This window comes from Taeniopygia guttata, chromosome Z, assembly GCF_048771995.1.
Source record: "Taeniopygia guttata chromosome Z, bTaeGut7.mat, whole genome shotgun sequence".
NCBI classification, from domain to species: Eukaryota; Metazoa; Chordata; class Aves; order Passeriformes; family Estrildidae; genus Taeniopygia; species Taeniopygia guttata.
Window position 1 is genome coordinate 74,208,514 of NC_133063.1, and position 26,171 is coordinate 74,234,684.

General features: G+C 37.1%; 1 protein-coding gene across 4 annotated transcripts in view; it reads right to left on the reverse strand.

Annotated features, from left to right (window-relative positions):
- Window positions 1-26,171, reverse strand: part of BNC2 (basonuclin zinc finger protein 2) — a 334,037-nt gene that overhangs the window by 307,189 nt on the left and 677 nt on the right. Inside the window, exon 1 of one of the 4 annotated variants that reach the window (XM_002191156.6) lies at window positions 25,422-25,712. The exons of the other annotated variants lie outside the window; for them this stretch is intronic. Coding sequence (XP_002191192.5) covers window positions 25,422-25,424 — 3 coding nt within the window. The 5' untranslated portion in view covers window positions 25,425-25,712. Of the gene's footprint in view, window positions 1-25,421; window positions 25,713-26,171 lie in introns of those variants that run through there. 4 annotated transcript variants of the gene reach the window in all.

Consider the following 26,171-nt stretch of genomic DNA (forward strand, 5'->3'; position numbering starts at 1 on the left):
CAGTTAAGAATATATATGTAAAGGCAGTTTTCACTATTTGGAATTTATAATCCCAATCTAAAAAGCAGTAATTATAATGAACATACTCAAAATCTGCAATGAAAAACATGCACCTGTATTAAGCACTTATGAAGACAGCAGTGTAAAATTGTCTGCTCAGTGAAGGTGTGGCATGCGTAGTCCAGTACAACATAGTAATAAACTAGCATTTTGCCATAATTTCACAGAGGCAGGAGTAATCCATAGACAAAATATCAAGAAAACTTTCTTGAATTTGTTCTGTACAGTCAAGATTGGCTCAGCCCAAGACTTCAGACAGGAACACACACAATTTCTGCCTTTGGAAGAAGTACTCTATGTTCAGGCACTCTGGGGCTGGATAAAGAAAACTTACAGCTGGGGCCAATTCTAGTTAAACTCAAGTGAAATTAACATGTCATAGAAATTCCTCCATATATTCCATAATAAAAAGAGAGAGAAAATAAATTCAAATTTTTTTTAAAAAATAAAAGTTATGTTAAAAATGTTACAAACTCCAAAATACAGTCACAAAATAAATCCATATGGTCTTTTAAAATATAGTTATCTATTTGTTTGCTGAAAGTTTTGAAAATAAAAATTTAAGTACTGAAAGTTATTCATTTTATAATTGTGCCTCAAATACAAATTTACAAAAATAGTGCATATTGCCTGCTTCCTTATTGCTTCATTTATCTGGGTTCACAATCTCCCAGACAATCTAAATCTGGAAGAGAAAACCAAGTGTCAACTCCCTCTTCCAAAAAACACATTCCAGAAATTTTATTAGAAATGTACAGGAAACAGAATATAGTTAATTAGAGATAATTGCACTTACAAATGGCCTAACTTCAAACAATTCCCCGTACTTGTTTGGTTAAAAATGAAGCAGGTTTCAAAACTCAACACTTTAATTAAATCTCGATAAAAGATCTCATGGTGGCACTTCCAAGATGGCCGACACAAAGAGGTTCCAAAAGTTTTGTCATTGCCTCTTTTTTAGTGAGATATCAGCAAATTTATGACAAAGAAACATTACCAGTCAACAGTAATGAAAGTCATGATGGACTAGCCATCATAAACAGCAAATTGGTAAATCTTCAGGAGGGTTCCCTCTTTCCATATTTAGGCATAGTTTAACAATATTACCCAGACAACCACAGAACTAATAATTTGGATTGATGTATGGCAAGAAGACAAAGTTGCATCACTGCTGATCTTGCTACATAATCTTCCACATAAGGGGACCTCATTGGGAAACGACTGCAGACAGCCAAAAATGCGCCTTTCACAGGAAACTCTTTGCCTTTCAAGCAAACACAGAAAAACATTGCCCAACAGCAAGCCAAACAATGTAAAAGAACACAGTCTTCTATTAGTTAACGACTATCAGAGAAAGAAATGCATAACTCGACTAGAATAAAAATTTTAAAAGTCTGTCTTATGAGTTTGTTTGCCTCGTATTGTCTAATATTAAATTAGAATCATGGTAACAAGGCCTTAAGGCCCCAGATACTATGCAGCCCTAATGGGATAGACTCCCACATTCTGTAAGATAGAAAGGAACCACATCATTTTTTGTATCATCCAGAGTACTGGATACTAAGCATGGAATTTTTCTTCACTTAGCCTACATTCACTGCAGCAGTTACAATAATCTTAGTTACACCAAACAGTTCTTTTGCTTCTAATCAGAGAACTCTTCTGCTGGGTAGGAATGGGACTGTGTGTGCTTACACCTGGAGTGTCTATTCCAGTGACTGGCTGAACCAAGTCCTAAGTGAGGACATGCAAGTCCTCAGTGAACCAAGTCCCAAGTGAGGAAAATCATACCTCCACAAATCTTGCTGCTTACACACATGCCTGGCTGCACACGTATTCCAATATCAAAATGTCTAAAAAACAAAGACATACACAATTTCTGGGGACAAATTTAGAGTCTCTTGGTGTGGGCAGCCAATCTGGAAATCAAATAGTGAAAAAATTACTCAGAAATTAAACAAAAAATCCCCAACTCTTTACACACCACCATAAAACAGTAATAGTTTAAAAACCCTCAATCTTAAAAGTAAGAATAACGCAAAAGTTAAAAAAAAAAATTATCTCATATTGCCTCAACTGTCATATTGCCTTACTCAGTTGTGCTGATGTAGTTGTCAAAGTGCTGGCAATGGACAGGTTGCAAGGCTGGCTCTGTGAGGAAGAGGCCAAGGGCTGCCCTGTCCAATGGACCTACCACAGAATACAGCCAAGATGGTGGTGCCTCAGGGAAAATATACTTAAAACAGGGCAAAACATAGGAGAGTGGGAAGGAAAAAAAAGACTAAGAAAAAGTGGAGTAAACTTCAAACTCAGAGAAGGAGATAGAAGGGGTGCCCCAGGGGACAGATCGCCCTGCAGCTCAAGGGGACTATGCTGGAACAGATGACAATGCTGTGTCTATAGTGGAGGGCCCCAGACCAGAAGAGGTGGGTAATCCTTGAAGGAACTGTGGCCCATGGGGATGCCAGATTGGAGATTATTTTTCCTGAAAGTCTGCAGCACATGAAGATATCCATGCTGGAAGAAGGGAAAACAGTGAGGAAGAAGGAACAGCAGAAAAGACCTGTTATGGGCTGATGATAAAAGCTCCCATTATCCATCCTCCTGCACTTCTTGTGGGTAGTAGGGAAGTCAGGAACAAAGAAGTAGTTGAGCAGCTGGGTGGGAGTTTGGCCCTTAACCAATGCTAACTCATCAAATCAAATGTAATAACCATCTCATGGACTGAACAAAGGGCAAGGGAAGTGCAACGTATCATTTTGCAATTGGGCAAATTAGTCCTTCCTAAACATTCACAGAACCCATCTATCTAGGTTGTATTGTTCTTACTAAGCACTTCTCATATTCTGCACAGTCATTATTGGCAATAATTTCTACTTTTAACAAGCAATTCAGAAGTCTTTCAGTTAGTGAAATAGGATTAGCATGAATGGAAGGTTCAGAGTAACTTCAAGTCTGGATTTCCAGTTCCATACTGCTAACATATCTTATGTTACACCTGAGCATGTTTTGGTAACCTCACTACCATCTTTGTAACAAAAGTGAGGCTTACTATGTGAAAACAATTTCTCCAAGGATTTTCAACTAACAGAAAATAGCTTTCAGATAATGTTTAGAATATTGGGAAGAATTTCAGTTACTTTGTAAAGATATTTTGCAGATAACCTACTTTTTTTCTCCTCTTCTGTTTTGGCACACATGCATTTACTATTTATAAAAAAAAATCATAAAGATGAATTGATTCAAAGTTTAGTTAGGAAAATGAAGAAAAATTACACTTCAAATAAAACACCTATTTTAATTAAAAGTTCAGAAGAAGCACTTGAGCATGCTGAAGAGCACAGGAGAACACAAATGCCACTATCTATTTGCCACAAAGGCTCTATCTGGTGAAGGAAACATTTGTACAGAAACCATAGTCATGGCTAGTAAAAGTCCACATCCTTGCAACATCAATTTGGCCTGCTGGGAAGCTAATTGCATCTTGTAACTCCATATGCTACTTTTTTCAAGTGGGATACAATTCAAAAAGTTATATTCATCTGCTTGACATCTTCTGAGAAAAAGCGGACATGTCCAGGTCAGGCATTACTGAAAACAGATTCATAAAGCACAAGAAGACTATGCAGGTTCTGAGAAGCAACATGTACGTTATGGCTTGGCAAAGTTCTAAGGACAGATATCAATCTCTGTTGAAGTTCTGGAGAGAAATTTATATTTATATCAATGCACTGACACAAAATCTGCCACAATACTCTACTTCAGAGTATTTTATATTGATTTAGGGACGATTTAGTTGTTGGATGGGTTTTCTTTTAATTTGCTCTGACTTTATTCTTCTACTCAAACCAGTGAAGACATTTGCTCCTGCCTGCACCTTTTGAATTTAGCATGGTTCATTTCCCACTGATATAAACATCAAGGCTTCAGGAAAGCACTTTTTCATTTAAAATAAATCCATTAGATGTTCCATGTCACTAATTTGGCTTCTTCCTGCTGCCTTTTGCTTATTGACACCTGAAGTTTGCTCATCTCTCTCTCACAGCTCATTTATCAGAGGGGATGCAGCTGGAGTTCAGGCACTCCAAAATACTAAATATGAACAAGACATACTGTAGTCCTCTGCAGATCTTCAGAGTAAGTCTGATCTCTTATGGAACCAGATGTTTTGTTATCTCCAAATTAGCCACGGACTTCATTTTGCACAGGGGAAGGGCTTCATTTCACCATCTATCATGTTTCTGGAATCCTTACTTTCCAGTTCACACAGCACCAATCATGCTTCTGAGTCTTTTCACATCTGAACTTTTACTAGTGTATCACATGTCTGGCAGGCATTTTTGGGAATGGGAAAGGGGAACAAGTATTAATGGAGAGGATCAGACCCACCCTCACCTCTTTAGAGATTACTGATATAATACTGGTATTTATGGAATAATACAAATAATACCTCCCTGTGTATGATTCTGGATAATATATCCTTTTAGCTTCAACAAAGCTCTTGAAAAATGAGGTTAATATATCTGTAATGCTAGAAAACAAAAAAAAAAAAAAATTACATTCAGTTAACTGTGTTGGACAAGTTCTGGATAGTTGTTTTTTCAACCCTTGCAATCACACTAGGGACCTAACTCATGGTGAATACAACTCTTCATCTACATGGGATTGTTTCCTCTTGATACAATCAGAATAGAAGAAAACCAGATGCTGGGGGTCTAGTTTGATGGGATTTTGGTTTTAAAGATTTTTGCACAATAAAAGTCATTCGGCTTTTTGTGGAGCTTAAAAATGTTCTCTTCTCAAGAGGTATGACTCAATAGTACATTGCACACTAGTAAAAGACAATAGCACTGCCATACACACAGGTCTCTGAATCTCTCCATTCAGGTTTTTATCATGTGCATTAGAAGCAGATATTATGTGCTCTCATATTTATACAAGGTAAATATACAATGGCAAGTAAGATGTCAGAATGTTTCAGTATTTCTCTACTTTTTTTTGGTATGTGTTATAAAACATTTAAAAACTAATAAACTTGCTTTAAAAATTGCATCATTGAGAAGAGTAAAAATGTAAAGCACTACAGGTTAAAATGTTTGAAAACAGCTGCTGACACTTAGAAGTTTCCTCTGTGTACATTAACATATGTTCAGAAACTTAAAACTGAGACAATGGATAACAGAGAGAAACCAGTAGCAGACTGAGTAACTTCTAGGAAAACATATCTGTATTTTTGTTTGTGCCATATTCATAAGACCAATGCTGCAAGAGCCCCTTTGGTTCTTCTAGGCTCTTAACTCCAGAACTAAGTCAAGGAACAGGGTAACCATTCAAAAGTCAATCCTACTTCTTCTACCTGAATCCATTTTGACATTCGACATTTAACTCAAAATCAAACCATATTTGTGCAAATTGAACTGAGTTCCCCTTTCCATAAAGGACCTTGCCTTATTCTCCTCTAAGAAGAGGCTCTGTAGCAGAAATGACAATTACTGTACGTCATACTAATTATCTTTGAAGTAGCAAAAAGAAGTGAAAATTTTTCTTTATTGCAATAATGGTTATTATCAACTCTTTGGATTTATAATCTAAATATTTAAATAATTTAACAGTGATAATGGTCTGCCCCATAAACAATGACAAAATAATTCTGGTACTCAATGTTCCACTACATGTTACAGACAACACCAACTGCAGGAATTTATTCCCACATGTCATTTTACATGGAACAAAAGCAGGGTTTTTTTGGGTTGTTTTTTATTTTTTTTTCCCAGCAGCATTTCTCTACTTGTTTTAGAGAGTTTAGTAGTTTTACATTCCTGCTAACTACTAGTTAATTTACTGACAGAAAGGTTTCTGTTATTGTCAAATGACATTTACTCTGCCAATACTGCTACTAGATGCTTCATTCTTTCATTCTGATTTTCTATACAGAAATCTTGAAATATATTAATTGTCAGGACTTGTAAAACTCTCTCAGATTTGTGGGCAAACAGGAATCACTTTCAGGCAAGGGTCATTCATTTTTAAGCAATCTGGAACTTGTACTTCGAATTTTAGTCCTTGTGGCATGACAGGCCTCTAAAGCATGAATGACTGGAACCAATGTAGAATGCATTTGACCCTTCAGACCAAGATCTCTATGGTCCTCTGCAACCACTACTGCTCATAGCGTTGTCTTCATCAACAAGACTTCTGTGACCAGAAGTGAAAAGTCCCATGTCCATTCCTCACTGCTAGTGCTCTGAAAACCTTGAGATAAAGATTGCAGAAGAAAGACAAACTTAAAATTCAGAAGTTTAGTGAGATGATCACAAATACCTTGCCTGTCTTAAAGAAAGCTAGAACAATCACATCCAGAGTGACTCAAAGATAGGGACAAAAATGTCTTCTTCCTTTACAGCAAGCAAAGGGAAAGAGGACATGCCAGTGGAGAGAAGAATGAATGTTAGATACAGAAGGTGGAATCCCTGGACTCGGATATAGAAAAATACCCAGCCTCCTTTATTCTTCAGTGGCTGAGTAAGATGTACTTGTTTCTCAGACAACTCTATCTCCAAATTTCATATCAGTGGAACAGCTGGCTTAATTTTCAAAATTAAATGTCTCAAATCCACATGTGAGCAAAGAATTGTAAGAACAGGAAAGAAAGATAGTAAAATTATTCAAGTTCAAACAAGAGAAATATTCTTTTAAAAACCACCAAAATCCGGTATATAAAGCATGATTTTTTTATACTGGCAAATCTTTTTTCCTGCAGAAATTAGGACAGTAAATTTTTGCATATATTTGAAAAAGAAAACTGAAGTTTAAAAATCACTGAAAGATCTTACTTGCAGTGCACTAATCTTTCTTAGTAAGCAATATTAACTCAGTTGTGACACGTATAAAACTGGAATGTGGGACAGCATTATACTTTCCCTGGTCAGACTGACCCAGTCTTCTCCTTCCCTGAGCCCTTCTAAAAAAATGCCAGCTGTGGAGAGGAAAGTGAAAGATAAAACTGTCTGACAAGACACTGGAAATGCTTAAAAGCACACCAAACATTTTGTTGTCAAAAACTTTCAAAGGAAGTGATTTAATTCACATTCATTTCAAAGACGCCACAAAGTAACAACCTTATTTGACAAAATCATGCTGCTTTCTTGCCACAGAACTAACAGACAGAAGGTTACATACCCAGTAAATTGTCTAAGAAACCTTTAATTGGAAAAACATCCCCAAACTTAAATTTCACATAATGATAGACCACCAATCATTTCCTTGTCAAAAAAAAAAAAAAAAAAAAAAAGATAGTTTCCCTGTAAAGCAATCACTTATGTAAAAAAATTTAAATATACAGTTTGGAGAAATCCAAACACTAGTGTTGTAGTTTTAGTAAAACAATGATGCATTCTCTATTAAAGTAACAGTTTTTAATACAAAACAGCAAGTAGCCATGGAACTCCCATAAAAATGAGGTCTCATAATTTAACAAAGACCAAAATCAGACCTGACAATACTGGAATCTATTGTTAGCCTTAAATACTCAGTCCTAAGACTTTAATGGCAACTACATGTGAAGCTCTGAGACTTAAGACTGGCAAAGTCTTTATTCAGCAGGCATGGACAAGGAGAACATATTTTATACATGTTGGTGTGTATAAATCATTGTTTGCCAGCCTAGCTCTAAGAACGAAAAAAAACCCTACACATAACTGCAAGACTCCTTCTTTCCTTCTGCATGTACTTAGGAAAAGTTATAGATACACTAAGACACATATATGTATACATACACAAAAAAACACAGGCAAAGGATTATACAAAGGAAAAGAAATGCTGCTTTTCCCTCTAATTCCCATGCTTTCTTACTGATAAAAATGACAATCCTTTTCTTTTTATTTTTTTTTTTTCATTTTCTTAACATAAGGAACTGAAATCAGCATTTCAGGCCAACAGAACTTAGCCAAGCACTATGTACAGACACATTTTCTGCATGTTCAGAACCACCAAATAAAATTTGCAGAAAGACGGCATGGCAACATAGACCTTCATCTGAGGTGGAGACAGACACTTCAGAATACTGTGATTAAAAGAAGTAGATTATAATTACTGCACATGCAGAGGTATGGTTCAAAAACACCTTCTCCCTAGGTTTAAAACAAACACACACAGATTTCAAGAAACGACCATGAAATGATGCATTTAAAATAGTCATATCTGTTTACAAATTCAAGTTGCTACTTGGTGGAAACTGGATTTCTGCAACATGTCCCCAAGATACAATCTAATACTAAAACTTATCCTGCGGTAGGTCTACTTTCCAATTACTAGAAGTAGGCATACAAGGTATATAATTAGTTATGACACTGGGACAGGCATACATGTTTCAACACAGACAGAGCTCTGAACAAAGTTTTTGGCAGTATATGACAGAAGACTTAAATTGAAAGCTCAAAGGCAGGGTATAGTGTATTATAGAAAAAAAAAAATAAACCACCCTGTAACTTAAAAAGTTCTCACACCAAATGATTTTTAAAGGTATGAGCATATTCAGCTGAAACACCCTTCATAAACTGGAGAGAAAAAAAATATTGCCCTGAAGCACCAAAATAGGCTATATTACAAATTAAGAAAAAGAAACTCAATCCTTTGAATGGTTTCTTCTCTTTCAGTGAAAGGGTGTAATTCTTCCCTAAAGACTACATTATGACAAAACATTTATATAAATCAAAGAAGTTTTCTTTAATGACTGTGGGCATGGGATCTTAAATCTGGGATGAAACACCAAATTCTATCAATTCTAAAATAAATTAGGCAAGGATTATACAAGTAGTACTTATCTTGGCATTAGAAAAGAAAAAAAAAAAGAAAATAAAAGAGAAATTAACATTACTGTCAAAGACATATCATCAACATGCTTTCAAGCAGCAGTTTGGAAGGGCCTTTAGCACTAACTTCAGAATAAGTGAGTTCTGAGAAGTTCAATTAGGCATCTAGTTTCTAAATGTTTTCATTTAAGCAACCAACAAGACACCAAATAAGATATAATGGCAATGTCCATATGGATTAACGTTATGGATGTCTTGCTTGATTCTACAGAAAGAATTAGACTTCAGCTAGTTTGAATAAGCTTCCTCAGATGTTTAAAACAGTCCTCTTGCTCTGCTATGTTTCCTACAGACAAGTACTTTCAAGGTCATTTTTTGAACAGGATGCCCATGATTAGAGTTTTTGTACCAGGAAACACTGAATCTGTCTCTTTTAAAGAAATGCAAAGTCCATAAATTTGTGATGCAGATATCTTGGAAAGTACACCTTAAGCTATAACAATAGTAATTTATAGGCTTTTCCAGACTGAAAGTAAACTAGTATTTTCATAAGACACAGTAGTAATTTTTTTGTTTTCCTATGTTTATACAACCGCTTACATATTCTCAATTACACAAATAAACCAGATAATCAATTTTGGTAACTATCTTATAGAACACAAGAGCATAACATCTTTAATTTCACACCCTCAGACAAACTTTGGGCAGAAAACCACACTGTCTTTCTCAAATGAATGTAGTAATGCTACCTCCATCCTCTTAGATTAACATTACTTAGAGTGCTGATGCAGCATTGTTGGCAGAAATATTTCTTTTGTCAGCATATACCATGTGCTATCTAAACAAAATCTGACAATAACCCTCCTCCCTGTTTCAGATACTTAACAAAAAACCTGGCCCTTGCCGAATACTTGGAAACAGTGTGCCTCTGATGTCGCACATGAAGTTCATATGAGGAAAGAAATAAATTTTTCAAAGATATTAAGAGCACACAGTATCAGTTTGTCTATTCCTTCTGAAGCTGAAAGAGTTAAATGCTTGTTCATTGACTACAATTGTGATAATAGGGCTAACACGGCACTTAAGATTAAACCATATAAGTCTTCCTCAGTTAAAACTAGTATTTTCACATCACCCAAGCAACAGTTTACTTAACAACCTGCACACAATCTGGGTGGACCACATTCATCACTAGTTCAATTCATGAATATAACAAGAAGCAAAATAAACTAATTTTGGGGAAGCAAGAAGTAAAGTTGGCAGCATGTGAGTACACCCAAAAGTATCAACTTGTGTTAGCCTTCTCTAAATTGTGTTCACCTCAGCAATTTTACTTCTCAATCTTAGAAACAAAACAATAGTTTTCCAGAACTAGCTACATCTAGTTTGGACCAGATGATCTGTGAGGTCCTTACAACCCAGTATTCTGTGACTATAAAGTTCATTCATAGATTTTGGTCTATTTAAGAGAGACTTGTATTTTTCAAATATTACAGTATACTACAGAATTACATTGTTATCCACATTTCCTTTCTTCACAATCAACATATGCTACAGATGATAGTATTATGCAGACCATATATTTAATGATATGTATTTGATTGAAGGGTTTTTAACTCTGCACCTATCACTTACAATAAAATTGCTCCCCTATTTCAGTTCTTACAAGTTGACACACTATAAGGATTATTGGACTTCTGTTCCAAACAATGTTTTTTCCTCAGCTCTATGAAGTTTTGGATAATTAGCATGGTGACTCGGATACTATTCACAGAGTGCCTGTCTTTAGCATGACATTAAAAAAGCCTCTTGAAAATATACCATAATTCACGCTACCATGATCCCTTCAGAACACAATGCTAATACCATGGCCCTACTGTTTCCAGCTCTGATAATTATGAATGGACACTAAACTCATGAAAGCCAAAGGCAAAACACCAATGAACTACTAGAAAACAATTATAAAAAGAAAGGACCATCAGGGTGTATGAGTTGGCTTGTGGTACACATCACCTAAACTTACCAGCACTGAAAGTGAGGTAAATTCCATATAACCAGGATCGTACAAACAACTACAAATTACTTTTTCAAGTCAATGTGAGATCTGATATTGACTACCTTGCTGAGGGGGGATCTGTTTCATCACTTCACTCTATTAAATAAACTCCAGATGAAGTTTTTTCACTCCTTAACTGTCACAATATATGCCATGTTTCTTTATGAGTCAGGTCCTAGAATGATACCTGGCTTAGGTCTATAATTCAAGTTTGCAACATATATTCTTGAAATTTTGGGATGAAATTTCAATAAGCTTGGTAAGATAGATTTTTAAGTACTGAGGGCCAACAATGAGTACAGCACAAAGCATCTAACAGAACACTAAGTTCTTCCACTGAAATTATCTAATACCTCAAAGTCACCAATCTTGCCTGACATCAATTTCAATAACACTTGTCTCCCTTTCCATACCTATCCCCGTGACTGGCAATAGTGCAATTACATGAATGGTAGTAAAAGAAGCTATCTGCTAAGTAACATGGTGAAATTTCAGCTGAGCTTTCATTATCCTTCACATAACTTATTAACCACTATGCATTTTCCCACTGTGGCACTACATCTTGTCAACACCTGATATTTGCCATTATTTTATGTGTAGCCTCAGTTTTAAATATTAATTTTCCCAATACTGTCTTACCAAGAACAATAAGTTCCTAAAATTTTCACAGTCCTGAAGCTTTTTCACAGAAAATACAGAGATACTTTCCATAACATAACAAAAACTAACCAAACATACAGTGTATGAAAATGTCCCCATGACAATATAATCACAGTGTATTTCAATGTACTTTTATAATAGCAACAGAACCCAGGATAAAAGGAATGAAGAGCCTCTTTTGCAAGCCAATGTAATGCCAGTTTTGGTTATTCTTCTTTCATAATGTATTAAAAATGTTATCCTTTTTATGAAATATTGCCATAATAAATAGAAGTAATCAGATTTCTTAGAGGAGAGAAGATCCTAAAAACAGGAAAAAAATCTACACGGGTTCTTTTACAAATCCCATTCAACAGTGATTTCAAGACAAAATATACACAAGAGTTGGCCCTTCATAGAATTAGAGAGCTATCAGAGGCTTGGTTGTTAGCGGGTCTCATTATCATTTCTATAATATAATAATTATAGCTATACATAAAATCTAATATACTGTATTATGTAATACTATAAGACACAGGATCACTGTGGCTGGCTTTGGTTTAAGTAACGACTATGGAAACTTATTAAAATCACAGAATAGGATAACTCTATATCTTAAAGAAAACTCAGTGAGAAGGTTGAGAAAGAGGGTTTACAATATACAGAAAAGATAAGGAAGCTGGAGAATAATGAAAATAAAATAAGAAATTCAAAACTCCAAACAGAAACCAGTGTTTGCTAGAATTCACTCCTAAGATTAAAGGGATAGTTGGTTTCCCTTTCAACAGTATAGTAATTTTCAGACAATTTTTAGAATTGATGCATATCTTACTTTTACTCAAGAACAAGAACTAGGCTAAAAAAGCTTTCCTGGCAGCAAAAATTCCAGTACAGAAAAAACACTTTATATATATATATATATATATATATATATATATATATATATCATGAAATTGATTGGTAAGGTTGGAAGGGACCACCAAAGAGGTCATTTACTCTAACCAGCCTGCTCAAGCATGGTCATCTCAGAGCACATGGCACAGATTTGCATCCTGATGCAATTAGGGAGACTCCATAACATTGGTGGGCAATCTGTGCCAGTGCTCAGTCACTGCACAGTAAAGAATTTCTTCCTAATGTTCAAGTAGAACTTCCTGGGAATCAGTTTCTGCGTATTCCCCCTTGTCCTATTCCTAGGCAGCACCTGAATCCATAATTTTACACCCTCCCTTCAGACACTTGTATGATCTATGAGGTCCCCACACAGATGTCCCTTCTCTGAACAGGCCCAGTTCACGCAGCCTTTCCTGATAAACAGATGCTGCAGTCCCCATCTTTGCCACTCTCCATCGGACCTGCTCCAGTAGCTCCACGTCTCTCCTGCACTGAGGATCTCAGAACTGGATGCAGAGCCCCTGACGTAGGGGTGATATCTGAATGCATATATGTACTGAGTGCATGCAATCTGTATGAGCATAGATATGTATTTTTTGTGTATATTTATATACATAATGAATTTATAAGGAAACACTGTGTATGCAATTACCATAATGTATTGTATAGACACATACATATACACAAAGAAGAAAGTTGCAACAGATTTTCTGAAAGTTTTTCCTTCCACTCCATCCGCAGCTCACCTTTCTATACTGGCTACTGGTCAGTTTATAACAAAGTATTAAAATGCTTTTTGAAATCAATTTGCATTAAATTTAAACATCAAATCAAAATCATTATTTCAATATGTAAACTAAAAAAAACCCATACATATTTAGTACTAGCAAGGACCCTCTGTCAATAAGGCTGAAAAGTGCTTGCACACTGGAACACACTGGGAGTCTTAAGGAGATGAGACAGGAATTTCTAAGGCAGTAATGAGCAACAGGGAGACACCAGGAAAATATCTCAAAGAAATTTAGGGGTGCTAAGGTTACTTGCAAAGAAGGTTACTTGGCCAACAATCCGGCTGAAGTGCCTGCACACCAATGCATGCACTATGGGCAGCAAACAGGAGGAGCTAGAAGCCACCGTGCTGGTAGAAAGTTATGACCTAGATGGCATTCCTGCAACTTGGTGGGATGAATCCCATTACTGGACCCTCTGGCAAACTGCCCTCAGGGACAAGGAAGCAGAACAGAGCTGGCAGATCTTTAATAAAGTCTTTCATAGAGCATAAGACATAGTGATCCCCAGGAACAAGAATTAAGGCAAACAGGGCAAGAAATTGTATGGCGGAATTGGGCAAGCTTGGTCAAACGAAAGGGCAGGAAGGAAATGCAGTGAAGCAGGGGCAAGCCTTCTTCCAGGGAAGAGCACTTGGGTGCTTCCCAGTTGCGTAGAGATGGGGTGAAGAAGACCAAGACAAAAGTGCAGTTCTCCTTGGCAAGGCACAAAAACAATCACAAAAGTTTATACAGGTATGTTAACCAGAATGGGAAAGTCAGAGAAGGTATACTCATTCTGACAAGGAAGCTGGAAAACTGGTAGCAATGGATGAGGAGAAGGCTGAGGTGCTCAACAACTTTTTTGCCTCAGTCTTCACTGGCAACCTCTCTTGCACTTCTTGAGTGGATGGATCTCAAAACAGGGACTGTGGGAGAAAAGATCTTCCCATTTTAAGAGAAGATCAGGTTTGTGACCATCTGAGGAATATAATCACGCAGAATTTTATGGGACCTGATGAGATGCATCCCACAGTGATAAGGAAATTGACTGATGTATCTGCTAACACAGTGGCCTTCTATACTAAGTGACTACATTGCACAAAAAAAGGGCTATGGATGTAATAAGGCCACTGACACTATTTCCCACAGTATCCTTTTCTCTAAATTGAAGAGATACAGATTTGGTGGATAGACTGGTGGATAAAGTGGATAAGGTGAATAAGGTGGATGATTGCCTTCAGAGGGTAGTGGTCAATGGCTCAGCATCCCAATGGACACCAGTAAAAAAGTGGTGTCCCTCAAGAGACTACACTGGGACCAGTGTTATTTAATACCTTCATTCACTGAATCAATTACTTCAATCAATGGCACACACAGGGGAATTGAGTGCATCATCACCAAGTTTGAAGATGACACCAAGCTGAGTGATCTGACTGTTGCACCTGAAGGCCAAGATGCCATCCACGGGGTCCTGGACAAGCTTGAGGACCAAGTCCACGGCAATCTCATTAAGTTCAGCAAGGCCAAGAGTAAAGTGGGTCAGGGCAAGCCCTGGTACCAATACAGGCTGGAGTATTAAGGAAATTGAGGAGAGTGACTTGAGGGAACTTACATGGAAGAAAAGCTGGACATAAACTGGAAATGTGTGTTTGCATTCCAAGAAACCAACTGTGTTCTGGGCTGTATCCAAAGCAGTGTGGCCAGCAGGACCAGAGAGGGGATTCCTTCCCTCTGCTCTGTTGAGACCCTGCCTGCAGGGCTGCATCCAGCTCTGGGGTCCCAGCACAGAACAGATATGGACCTGTTGGAGCATGTCCAAAGGAGGGCCACCAAGGCCCTTCACTACAGGGATGGAGCATCTCTCCTATGAGGAAATGCTGATAGAACTAGGATATGTCCTAGTCAGCTGGGGAAGAGAAGGCTTTGGGGTGACCTAATTGTGGTCTTCTAATACCTGAAGGGAGCTTACAGGAAAGATTAAGAGAGACTTTTCACATAGAAATGTTAGAGGAATGGCTTCTAAAGGAAAGGGAATAGGTTTAGATTAGGTATTACGGAGAAATTCTTTACTGTGAGAGCGGTGAGACACTGCAACAGATTGGCAATTTGTGGATGTCCTACTTCTGAAAGTGTTCAAGGCCAGGTTGGATGGGGTTTTGAGCAATATGGTCTACTGAGAGGTGTCCCTGCCCATGTTGCAGGTGGGGGGCTGGAACTAGACAACTTCAGAGTCCCTTACAACCCAAACCATTATGTGATTTTATGATTTGCTCGTTATGAGCTAAATTTGTGCTCCTTTTTTATAAACTTTTCACAACAGGAGCAAAAACAATCCTAAAAACTGACCTAATATAACTGAAGTCTAAAAGTGAATAGTTGCATCCCTCACATCCCGGAGGCTTAACTCTACAAAGGTGAGGACAAGAGTAGCTCTCTTCACTCCACCACTCAGGGAGTTTCTCTCTTGAAATTGTTTGATCTATTGTAATTAGGTTCTTTGTGAGTGTGGCAACTGCTACATGAGAAGAATGATTTTTTTTTACCCTCCATGTTTGACAATGGGAAGACAGTAACTGCCTCTGTGTTCCACAGGTTTATCTAACAGACTCACAAATCCTCTGTAGAGCCTAGAAGCTTCCAAATACTGCATGGAACAAATTATACAAAACTCATCCCACCATACTTCCCACACCTGTGAATTATTTAGCAGAAAAAGTACCATTTAATTCCACATACAAGTAACACATGGGAACAGTAAAGTTGTGCATAGTTGGGAAGACGCAAGCCTCTTGTCCTGCTGCTAGGATGACTAGCGATAGAAGCCTGACAGGTTCTTCCAGCATTATAAAATCAGTCTCACCCACCTCCTTCCCCGCTCTCACCAGCATCACAGAGTCTATTATTCACCTCTTATATTTGAAAGACTACTACTAGAGTATTCACAAAGGCTGTCCATCAATCTGCAAGAGATGGAGAACAGTTTCTTCCCATTTTCTCACTCCCAAGCAAAATCACAAAGAACCAGTAGATCACTCCCATCCCTGCTACTGTCAAACTGACCCCATCATTGCAAAAGTGTCTGCTCAGGAACTGAAGAAATTCTTGCTTATGATGAATCATCTAATATCAAAAATCCCTTAAGTAGACCAGCTGATAAATAAAATAAAAATTGATACACAAACTGATATACAAACTAGTATGAGTTACATGTAGATAAGAGGAAATAGAGAATATTGTAAACTACATTCCAATGGCAAAAGTCAATAAATAAGCATAGTTTAAGCAAACAAATAGAAACCTTTAAATCACACATCACTTATCTGATATTACTGCCTGTTCGTACTCTCTTTCTGTCCTACCATGTGAATTACATTAGCTTAGACTTAAATTCACTTAGAAGGTTTTAGTTACATAGCATACATGATTTTACACATTGCTTTTTAATATTTCCACCAAAGTGAGAGGAAAATCTTAATGCCAGTTTGTGTACTGAAAAACATACATTACTCAGTCTCTCCACATTGCTTATATAGTTACTTAGCCAACTGGCTTGTAGTGTCATTTATTTTGATCAGGCATATTTCATGGGATATCAGAAACAAGGTATCTTCAAAAGCTGGCTCAAAGTACAGCCGCTAACTGAAATACAGTCATAGCCTAGCACAAAAGTTGAAAGTGTGCACTTTTACTAATGTAGTATTTGTGGTTTTTTTCCTAATTCTTTGCATCTCTATCAGAACAGCAAAACACTTTCCAAAATGCTTTCTAGGATTCTGTAGAGAATCTCATTCTGGAAAGCTAAGTATTACCAGTAGACTTTTAGAAGCATATAATTGGCATCAGAACAGTATAAAAACACTGCTTAACTGTATTGTAGATTAGAAATTACTGTCCATAATAATAACTTTTCAAACATACAGATGAGGTATATGTCCACTGGATTAATATTAGGAATATACCTGCAACTGCACAGTGAGATGAATACAAAAACCCATCTTTAATAAAGTTGACACACCGCCACAACAAAGTCAATGGAGTTAGGCCAGTAAGAGTCTACCAAAACAACTAAAAAAGTAATTACTTAGCAATGAAATTTTACATGCCTTAACAATAAAGAGCGAAAAAGCACTTTCAGGAAAATATTTCCTTTCATTCAAAAATGGCACTAATCAGGAGTTCCAAATTAATTTATGTTAAATTTATTATACTTCAATTCAGTTTCAAAGTCATTTCACTGCAAAAAAAGCCACCGGGCTAGTAACAGTAAAAAGTAGTTTAACATGCTGAGCACATCCTTCAAATGTCAAATGCTATATTTCAACAAGAAAATTTATTTGATTCCTAACTGGCCCTTTCATCTTTGATTTGGAAACCATGCTGTAAGTTTTAGACTCATCAAAGCTAAAATCAGTCTAGTAATGAAAGGATCTTTTAAACGAAGGGCACTTTTATATTTGCTCTAGATCAGGTCTCAAGATTTTTTTCATTTAAATATTTGTCAAATTCAAATCACAAATTACAAAGGCTTCTCTTCTAATTTCAGGAAAGTAGAATTAAGTATCAGCATTAAAAATGTTTCCAGTGTTTGAACAAGAAAAATAAAAAGACTATTTTTGCTGAATTTTCTCTTGAACATATTTTTCTTTGGATGCACTTGTTCCTACAATCAGCTATTATACTGCTTGTCACTTTGGAGTCTATGTTCTGAATTAAAGCAAAAGGTTCAGTCAGGCTTTATGTCTTTAATATCAAAAATATAAAGAACTAGAAAGCACAGAATTCCTATTAATAAACTATAACCTCTCATACTTTCATATTAATCCAAAATGTTTATCTGAAATAAGGAAGTTTTAAAGAATTCTCCTGTAGCCCACTAGATTTATAATCTTCAAAATCCTCTTAGCATGCTATGAAAAGTGCAAAGGAGGTGACTAGACTTTATTCAACAGATTCCTAAAACTTTAACTCCACTGGTTTCAGTGGCTTTACTCCCACTTCCAACCTTGCTGTGAATAGAAGCAATATGAGATCCTAATTTTCTACACAGAACAAAGAATTATTAAAATTATAGCTGAACTATAAATCTATAGGTTTAATATAGATTTATATATCCTTATGAAAGTCATATGAAAGTCATATGAAGTTATACATAATATTATTATAATGCTACTAATAAAAATGTAACTAAAAAGCATTCTAAAAGATCAACTCTGGGGAAATCAGGAATAAGCATGTATTTTTTGCTATTATATAAGCTGAGAGCTCAGTTAACAGGTTAACAGGATAAGACGGGCCTCCAGACACTTCAGAATCAAAACGTATGTGAATATGGCACTGGATTAAACGGAGGGCATGCCTCAGTAGAAGGAGGAAGTTGTGCCACAACTAAAAATTTTGGCTCTTTGGGTAGCAAATGTAGAATAAACTACTTAGATGCACTGAGATATTCTCAGCCAAATTTATGCCTCAGAAAAGATCGTTCTAATGCTTTTACAAAATCAAGAGTGAAATTTTGAGCTTTACAAAGAGGAATATTTCAAACTGTATTGCAATTAGTATTTGCAATTTTATTTTCAAGTAATGTGAAAGATTTGCAGGTTTTGATCCAAAAAAAAGTTAAGTAGAAACAATAGTCATAAGGTGTGTTATTGAGGGCAATTTCAAGTACACTTTAGCCTGGCAGCTTAAAAAGTGAAAAGCAACACATTTTTAAATCATAGAAAACATTTTTTCTTTGTAAATGGCACTTAAGTGAAACTAACATGATTGACAAGTACCTTGCAAGCAAGCCTTGGCAACACTTAGTGCAAATCCATCTCTTTACCGTTTTAAGAGAAATTCCTCCACAACTGTTTGTCTTTGCAATAACTCCTACAAAGCTCATTAGTGCCAGCCTTGGTTTATCCCCCATGTTGTGCATTTATTTCCGGGATGCATTATCAACATGTGGCACATGTCCTTGACATGCACAGAAGAGTTGCACCCCAGGATAGCAGCATGCATGACAATAGTGTTGACTCTTACTCCTTTATGGTTGCTGGGAAGTAACTGAGAAATCTAATAACTGTGACAGTAGGCCTTTAGGTTTCTCCTTGCCTTTCCAGACAGTGAAGCTGCACAGACACTAATGAAAGGTTAAATGAATAGGAATAGCTGACAAGAGGTACAATAAAGAAGGGACTTGGTAATCCACAGACACTGAGCAGAGATCCTTGGCTCAAGCCGAGAAAGGACAGCACATCGTCAAGTCACAATATTTAAAACAGCTTGCTATACACAGAGGCTTTTGTGTCTGGGTACATGTCTGGCTTTGGAAGAAAAAAAAAAGATACTGAAAAGAAATTTCAGCACGGGGCACTTTGGCAAATGTCAGGTCACAGAAAGGGAAAAATGTTTTTTGTTTGCTGTTACACATTTGTATTCAACAATAAAGAGCATTGACTAAGAGCACAAATCAAAAGTTCCAAAATAATACATATTTGACAAATATAATAAAGTTGCAACACTAATTCAGTGTGATTCCAGCTGACAGCATGACGGGTGTTGTACATACACCCAGTTTCTTTTACAGCTGATAATAGTTAATAATATGCTTTGCATACTCTTTAAAATGTCCCATAGCTGAAGATTTTCTGACAGAGCTAGCTTTTACAGTTTTATATGCAGCAGAAGGGTAGACCTAACCAATTGCAATACTCTGCAAAACCATAGCTGAACTTCCAGACAGTGCACCAGACCATGGTGACTTAAAAACTTTAGTGGTTAGCTTATGGCATTTTGATTTCACTTGGCTCGTGACTTACAAATCAGCATTATGAACATTCTGGTTTTCATAATGAAAAAATAATTGCAATGCCCAGCATGGTTTTAAAACTTCTCTAGCTTTTACAGTTTTCTACAAAAATGTGATTTATGTACATAGGAGGACATTAAAAAAAATTAAAGAAACAGAAAGAACTCTCTAAAATAACAAATCAGAAGCAAATCTGATTGTTACCTAAATTTGTGTGAGTTATTTTTACATAAAATATTTCAAGAGAAAAGTAGTGAAATAGATGCTGCAGATGAAAAGAATTCTCTCAAAATCTTTGATTTACCTGGAATAAAGAATGTATTTACATATCTATCTGGAGTATAAAATATACATATTTATAATATGAGGTGAGAGTATTATGGGAAGTTTCTAAATGAGAGAACCTCTTTGAACAACCACATTAAATTACAGCAGAACTCCTGAGTGTACTAAGATTCTAATAATCAACAAATAAAGGATTTTACTAGCACAGCACATAATGAGAGCTACTGTGTGAGAGATAAAGGAGACAAATCTGGTACTTTATCTCACTGAATAATATAATTTACTGAAAAGGTAAATAAATTTGTCCAAAGGAATACTGCCATATGAATACTAAGCAGCAATTATGATCAATGCATTTTCAGAAAAAGATATGTCAGAATTTAAGTGGGATGAAACTGACACACAATACAAGTTTTAGACATATGTTTTTTATGAAGGCATGTTACATACTATTCTTCTAAACTAAGTAAAAATTCCTGGCTAGATTAGGAAGTGATACACATTTCCAAAATGGCAGATATACTCTATTTGTTTTATATTTTACGAGGAACCTTTTGTATTTCCAGACATGTACATTTTTTTCCTAACACATACTAATAGTAGACATTAAATCACTAAATAAAAGGTTCTGTGCAAACCTGTAGACTGAGAGTCAGGACTCTCATTAAACAACATTCAGCAATGAAAAGACTTCACATTCTAGTGACAGTGTCCAAAGTGCAAAAGGGAAAGGGACACTGCCAGAAACGCCCATCTCTGAGACGAAAGAAAAATAAATTTGGTTTTTGTACAAAATCCAATGTTTTACTTGGACTTGTTTTAATGTAATTGCTTTGCTGTTGGTCATTTCTGCTTTGTTTGAAAATCACAAGATCTGTAGTCAGCCACAAACCCTACTGACATACAGAGATACATAGCACAGAATAAAGCCACCTCGACACCTAATTTCTAGATCTTTGGCTCTGAAAAAAAAAAAAAAAAAAAGTAGTAATCAGTCCTCCCTCATTCAGAATATTTTTCCCCTTTTTCTTACCTATGGCATATCTAATAAAATCCAGAAGCTCCCTCTAGCTCTCCAGAGGAACTTAACTGACCATTGATCCTTTACAGTTCCTTTCCATTTTCAAAAGTAATACTGAGAAAGTGAGAGCACTATTTCCCTTACATATTACGTGTTCTTGTTTCCATTCAGCAGTGTTTTTAATTCTACAACTTGAAAGGATGTGGATTATATGTGAGAACATCTGCTGTGAAATACAGAAAGTTAAATACTGCTTACTCTTGTGCAGCATACTAAAGACCCTCTTAATCATTTCCAACTTACACTTTATTTACCAAATTCTGGTTTGAAATCTTACATTGTTTGACAACCTAGCCATGTATGCATTGAAACACACACACACATACACACACAGACAGACACACCTCCATTCCACTTTCCAATTATCAAGTGCGAAATGATGTAAAGAAACCTGACAGGCAATGCTATAGCCCTATTTAGATCCCAGATTTCAAGTACAGAATGTTAGTTAAAATCAATTTGTTGGCATATGCTGGTTTTCCAGAAAACCAGTAATGCCAGTGGTAATTTGCTGACTGTATTTTCACCTACCATAATATTTACACATACCATTTGTAATGGCTTTTATTGTTTAATCTCCACTGCATTTCAGTATTGGATACTACAGAATTACAGTTATTTAGCAGGCTATAAATAATGTAGTTGGCATGTGCAATTGATATTTAAAATGTCTTACAACAACTGTAAAAGCCTCATTACAAACTAGCAAATCATTTCTAACGAGCAAGTTCAACTGACAAACACCAAAGCAAACCTGCAGTCTCTCCTGCAAGCATGTTTGTTTTATTTAAATGATACACATTTAATGCAGCGTGCACTGGACCATCGGTACAAACTTTATTAAATGAGAAAGCAAAGTTCCAAAGTAATACGATAATTGTGACTTTTTGAAAATAAAACTGTAGTATTAAAAATAAAAGGAATTCTCAGTAACAACAGAAAGAATAGCTTACTTCCCCCTCCCCCTTCTATGAGCTAGTGTCCAATTTCTTCTTTTCTGAACAGCTGTATTATCCAACTTAAGTTGCTCTGCTAATTTCAGTCCCACAAGGACTAACTTGGAAGGCAAAAAAGTACTAGAAAAGATCAATTTGCTGGGAAAGATCAAATGAGAAAACTGTGGGGACAGCACCAGGTCATAGTATGAAGAACTAAGCAGACCTGTTCTTCATTAACTTAAGCTCTCTTGGGATGTCACACACTACCTGTCCATAGGCTTATTGAACCGCCTAACCCTCATCTCTGTACCATTCTTCTGGGCCCAAGTGAATCATATCCTGCTGCTGACAAGTTAGCAGGGGACTGCGGCTGCAACATGAAAGTACTTTTCTTTCTTGTCTAAATCAGGCAGATTTTTGAAAAGAGGACACAGCACTGACTCGTGACATGGCAAGATGAAATGAGAGGTCTGGGCTGGTCTTCGAGCTGTGTAGATAAAAGTAATCAAATGACACTCCTGGAATGCAAATTGGCATTCTTGACTGCAGCAATTGCACAACCATGAAACATCTCTGACAGCAAGCAAGATTAGGACAAAATGTTATGTAAAGCACTGAACTAAAAAACTCACTAAAAAATTCAAACTGTAACATTTACATTTTAATATAGCAATAGCTATCTCTGCTTTTGTCTGTTTCTTTACTTTGTGTACTGCAGTTTCATACTTGCCTTTCTCAAATGCCTCAAAAATAAAAATGTAACACAATTAAAGGCATAGATCTACTCCTAGAAGTTTTTCCCCTAAAATGTCACACTATTGTATTTTTTACAAAACAGTGTACCAAGGCAGTGTTTTTCTACTACGTGTGCAAGATATGTGCTTAAGAAACACTTTCACAATCCCAAGTCTTAAAAGGAGTTTCAAAATTTGCTCATAAGAAATAGTTTATAATTTACACTGCAGATTTTCTACATGTGGATCAGGTAAAAATGAGTAATTTGAAATATTTAGCAAGTTTTAAAATTCACATGCTTTAGGATTTTAAAGCAGAACATACATAGAGCTAGTTGGCTCAACTAGACAGTTTAAAACGAAACTACAGTGTATCAAAAGTACATACACCCCATTAAATTTCAGATTTAAAAATCCTGTCATTTTTAAGGGTAAGGAAAGTTCCACATACTTTTGCAGGAACTTGGTATTCTTGTGCAGATATGCTGATTGGGCTTATTAAATATTACTGTCTGAAATGAACTCAGTAATTAAACTGTGAACATTTGTAGTCTGAAACTATGACAAAAATGCTACTCATTTTATCATTTGTCTATGGAAATGGGTTATAATACAGAGGGGGAAATGGAATATAGTGAAAAATATAATCCCACTTCCACTAAGAAATATTTCAACAACTACTATATACAGCTAATATACAGATTAAGGAAAGAAAATAATATTCTGCTTTGATTTCATACTTTAAAAAAGCTTCAAACCATTTTAACCATCAGACACACAAAAAAGACACTCATTGCCACTTTAATCCTGGGTACACCAGATTACTACATGATGTCTTTTGTGCATCAATTTTATAACAGCTCGACTCTAGGGTAAATGGGAATCATCATAAATCGCATGCTGCTTTCAAAACCACTTTAATTTCTGTCAGTGTTACTGTAACCACAGTTCTGGGCACACGCTGCTTTTTCCCCCCTCCTTTCCCCCCCGCCCCCCCTTTTTTTTTCCTTATTGTCTACATTTGACAGTTGTATCTCCTACACTCCAATTGTAGCTTTGATCACTGGAACAAGACATGTCATATTAAAGAGAGAAGGGAAAAACACAAATCTTCTATCGTAAACTCCATTCGTACAGACATTCTCTACCTATAGTTTGAGTACTGTATATATGTACATACATACATGTATGCATGCAGAAACAGACACGTATATAAGTAGATAGACATATAGATGTATATGCACACTTGTGTGTGTGCATGCACATATGTATGTGTACATTCAAGGCACACAAGACAGCTCTGTAACATCCCTGAAGTGAGGTGACAAAAACTGACTGAAAGCAGGGCAGTAGTCAAACAGTGACTGGAAACATACTACTCAATTGAATATGGGATGATCACCGTTCATCACCAGCTGAGGTCGAGCCATGTGTTAACGTCAACAGTTACCATTCTGCATGTTAAGTGTAGTCACGGCTTAAAAGAGCTTGTCTTTCTCAGCTGTTTAACCTATCCTCAAATCACAACCAAGACAAACGGATTTCAGTCAAATGAGGACCCGCGCCATTCCAACTTTTAATTTTTAAATTAAAAGCCCAAATCCTGCTTTGCAAAACCCCTACTATAAAGGAGATGTACATGTACACAGCACATGAAATAAGCAGTAAAACCTTGTTCAAAGTTGGTTTTTGAGGGGTTCCCCCTTCCCTTTTACAGTTAGGGCATCAGCATAACTCTCAAAGTTCTGTTAGCGATCGCTGATTGGAGAGGTGCAAACTGCAAGCACATGCACAACAAAAAAAAAAAAGTTTCAGAGGGAAGGTGGATTTACACCCCTGTCTCCCTGCCGCAGGCGATGTTTCACACGCGAGCACAGAGCTCCTTCCCGCTCTCAAAGGTTACCTTTACATTGTGTGCAAACCGTACTCATTTCAGAGGAGAAGGTGGTGGCCAAAGTAGATCAGACCACCTTATGTCCGACTCAACCCCACTCCACCTGTACTCTCCCTCCCTCCCATCCATCCGCAAACACTTTTTTTTACACTAGCTCCTCATCTTTAGTGGAAGGAAAGAGGCGGTAAAAAGCCACATGGGATGTGGCCATCCCATTTCAATCCTCCAAACTCACTTAAAGTTTAGCACAACCTCTTAGACATTTATTTTCCCCCAATCCACGCAGCACAAAGCTGATTTATTTATTTATTATCTCCCTACTTCGCCTTGCCTGGCTGCTTGTTTCTTTGAAGGCTGAAACACACCGATAGCAAGCAGGGCTGCTTGTCTTACTGCACAATTTATTAATTAAATCAAACCAAAGTAAAGGCTACAATGAAAACGAAAGGCTGCTGGAAACTTCTTACCATCTCTGCATGCTGGTTGTCAAGTGCACCCCCTGTCTCTCGATCTCCTCTCAGCGGCAGTGCCTGCACCCTTCCTTTTGCCTCCGGGCTCTCTCTCTACACTCTCTCTTTCCCGCTTTCCCTTTCTCCTTCCCACCACCACCCCCCCAACCCTCCCCCCAGGTGATTTGAACTAAAAATGGAGATTTAAAAAAATATTTTCTCCCCTTCAAATAAAATCTAAAAAAAGAAAGAAAACCCCAAAACAAAACAAAATCCCGCACCACTTACGCTCACAACAACAACAAAAAAAAAAAAAAAAAAAAAAGCAGCAGCTGCTGCAGCAGCGACAGTCTCTTTCTCCTCCCTCCCTCCCCCCCCCCCAACACTCTCTCTCTGACTCTCTCGAAACTTCAGCCCCCAAAGTTCAGTCCGAGCAGTAGGAAGAAAGAAAGAGGAAAAGCTTTCAGCGGAGAGCTGGAAGTAATGGGAGGAGGGACCCAGGTTCGGGTCAGAGCCTCCACAGGTTGGTTTGTTGTTGTTGGGATCTTTGGCTGGGGAAGGGGAGGCGGCGGGGGGAGGCTGCGAGCGGGCCCGAGAGGGCAGCGCTGCTTCCTCCTAACCCCGCGCTCTCGGGCGAGGGCGGCAGGCAGGGAGGCAGAGGGGGTTATTTTTTCACACACACACCCCCGACTGCTCTTTCCCCTTCCCTCTGCCTGCTCCCTCCCCCGCAAACTTTCTGTGCCAGGCGGGGGCCGCGGCAGAGGCCGC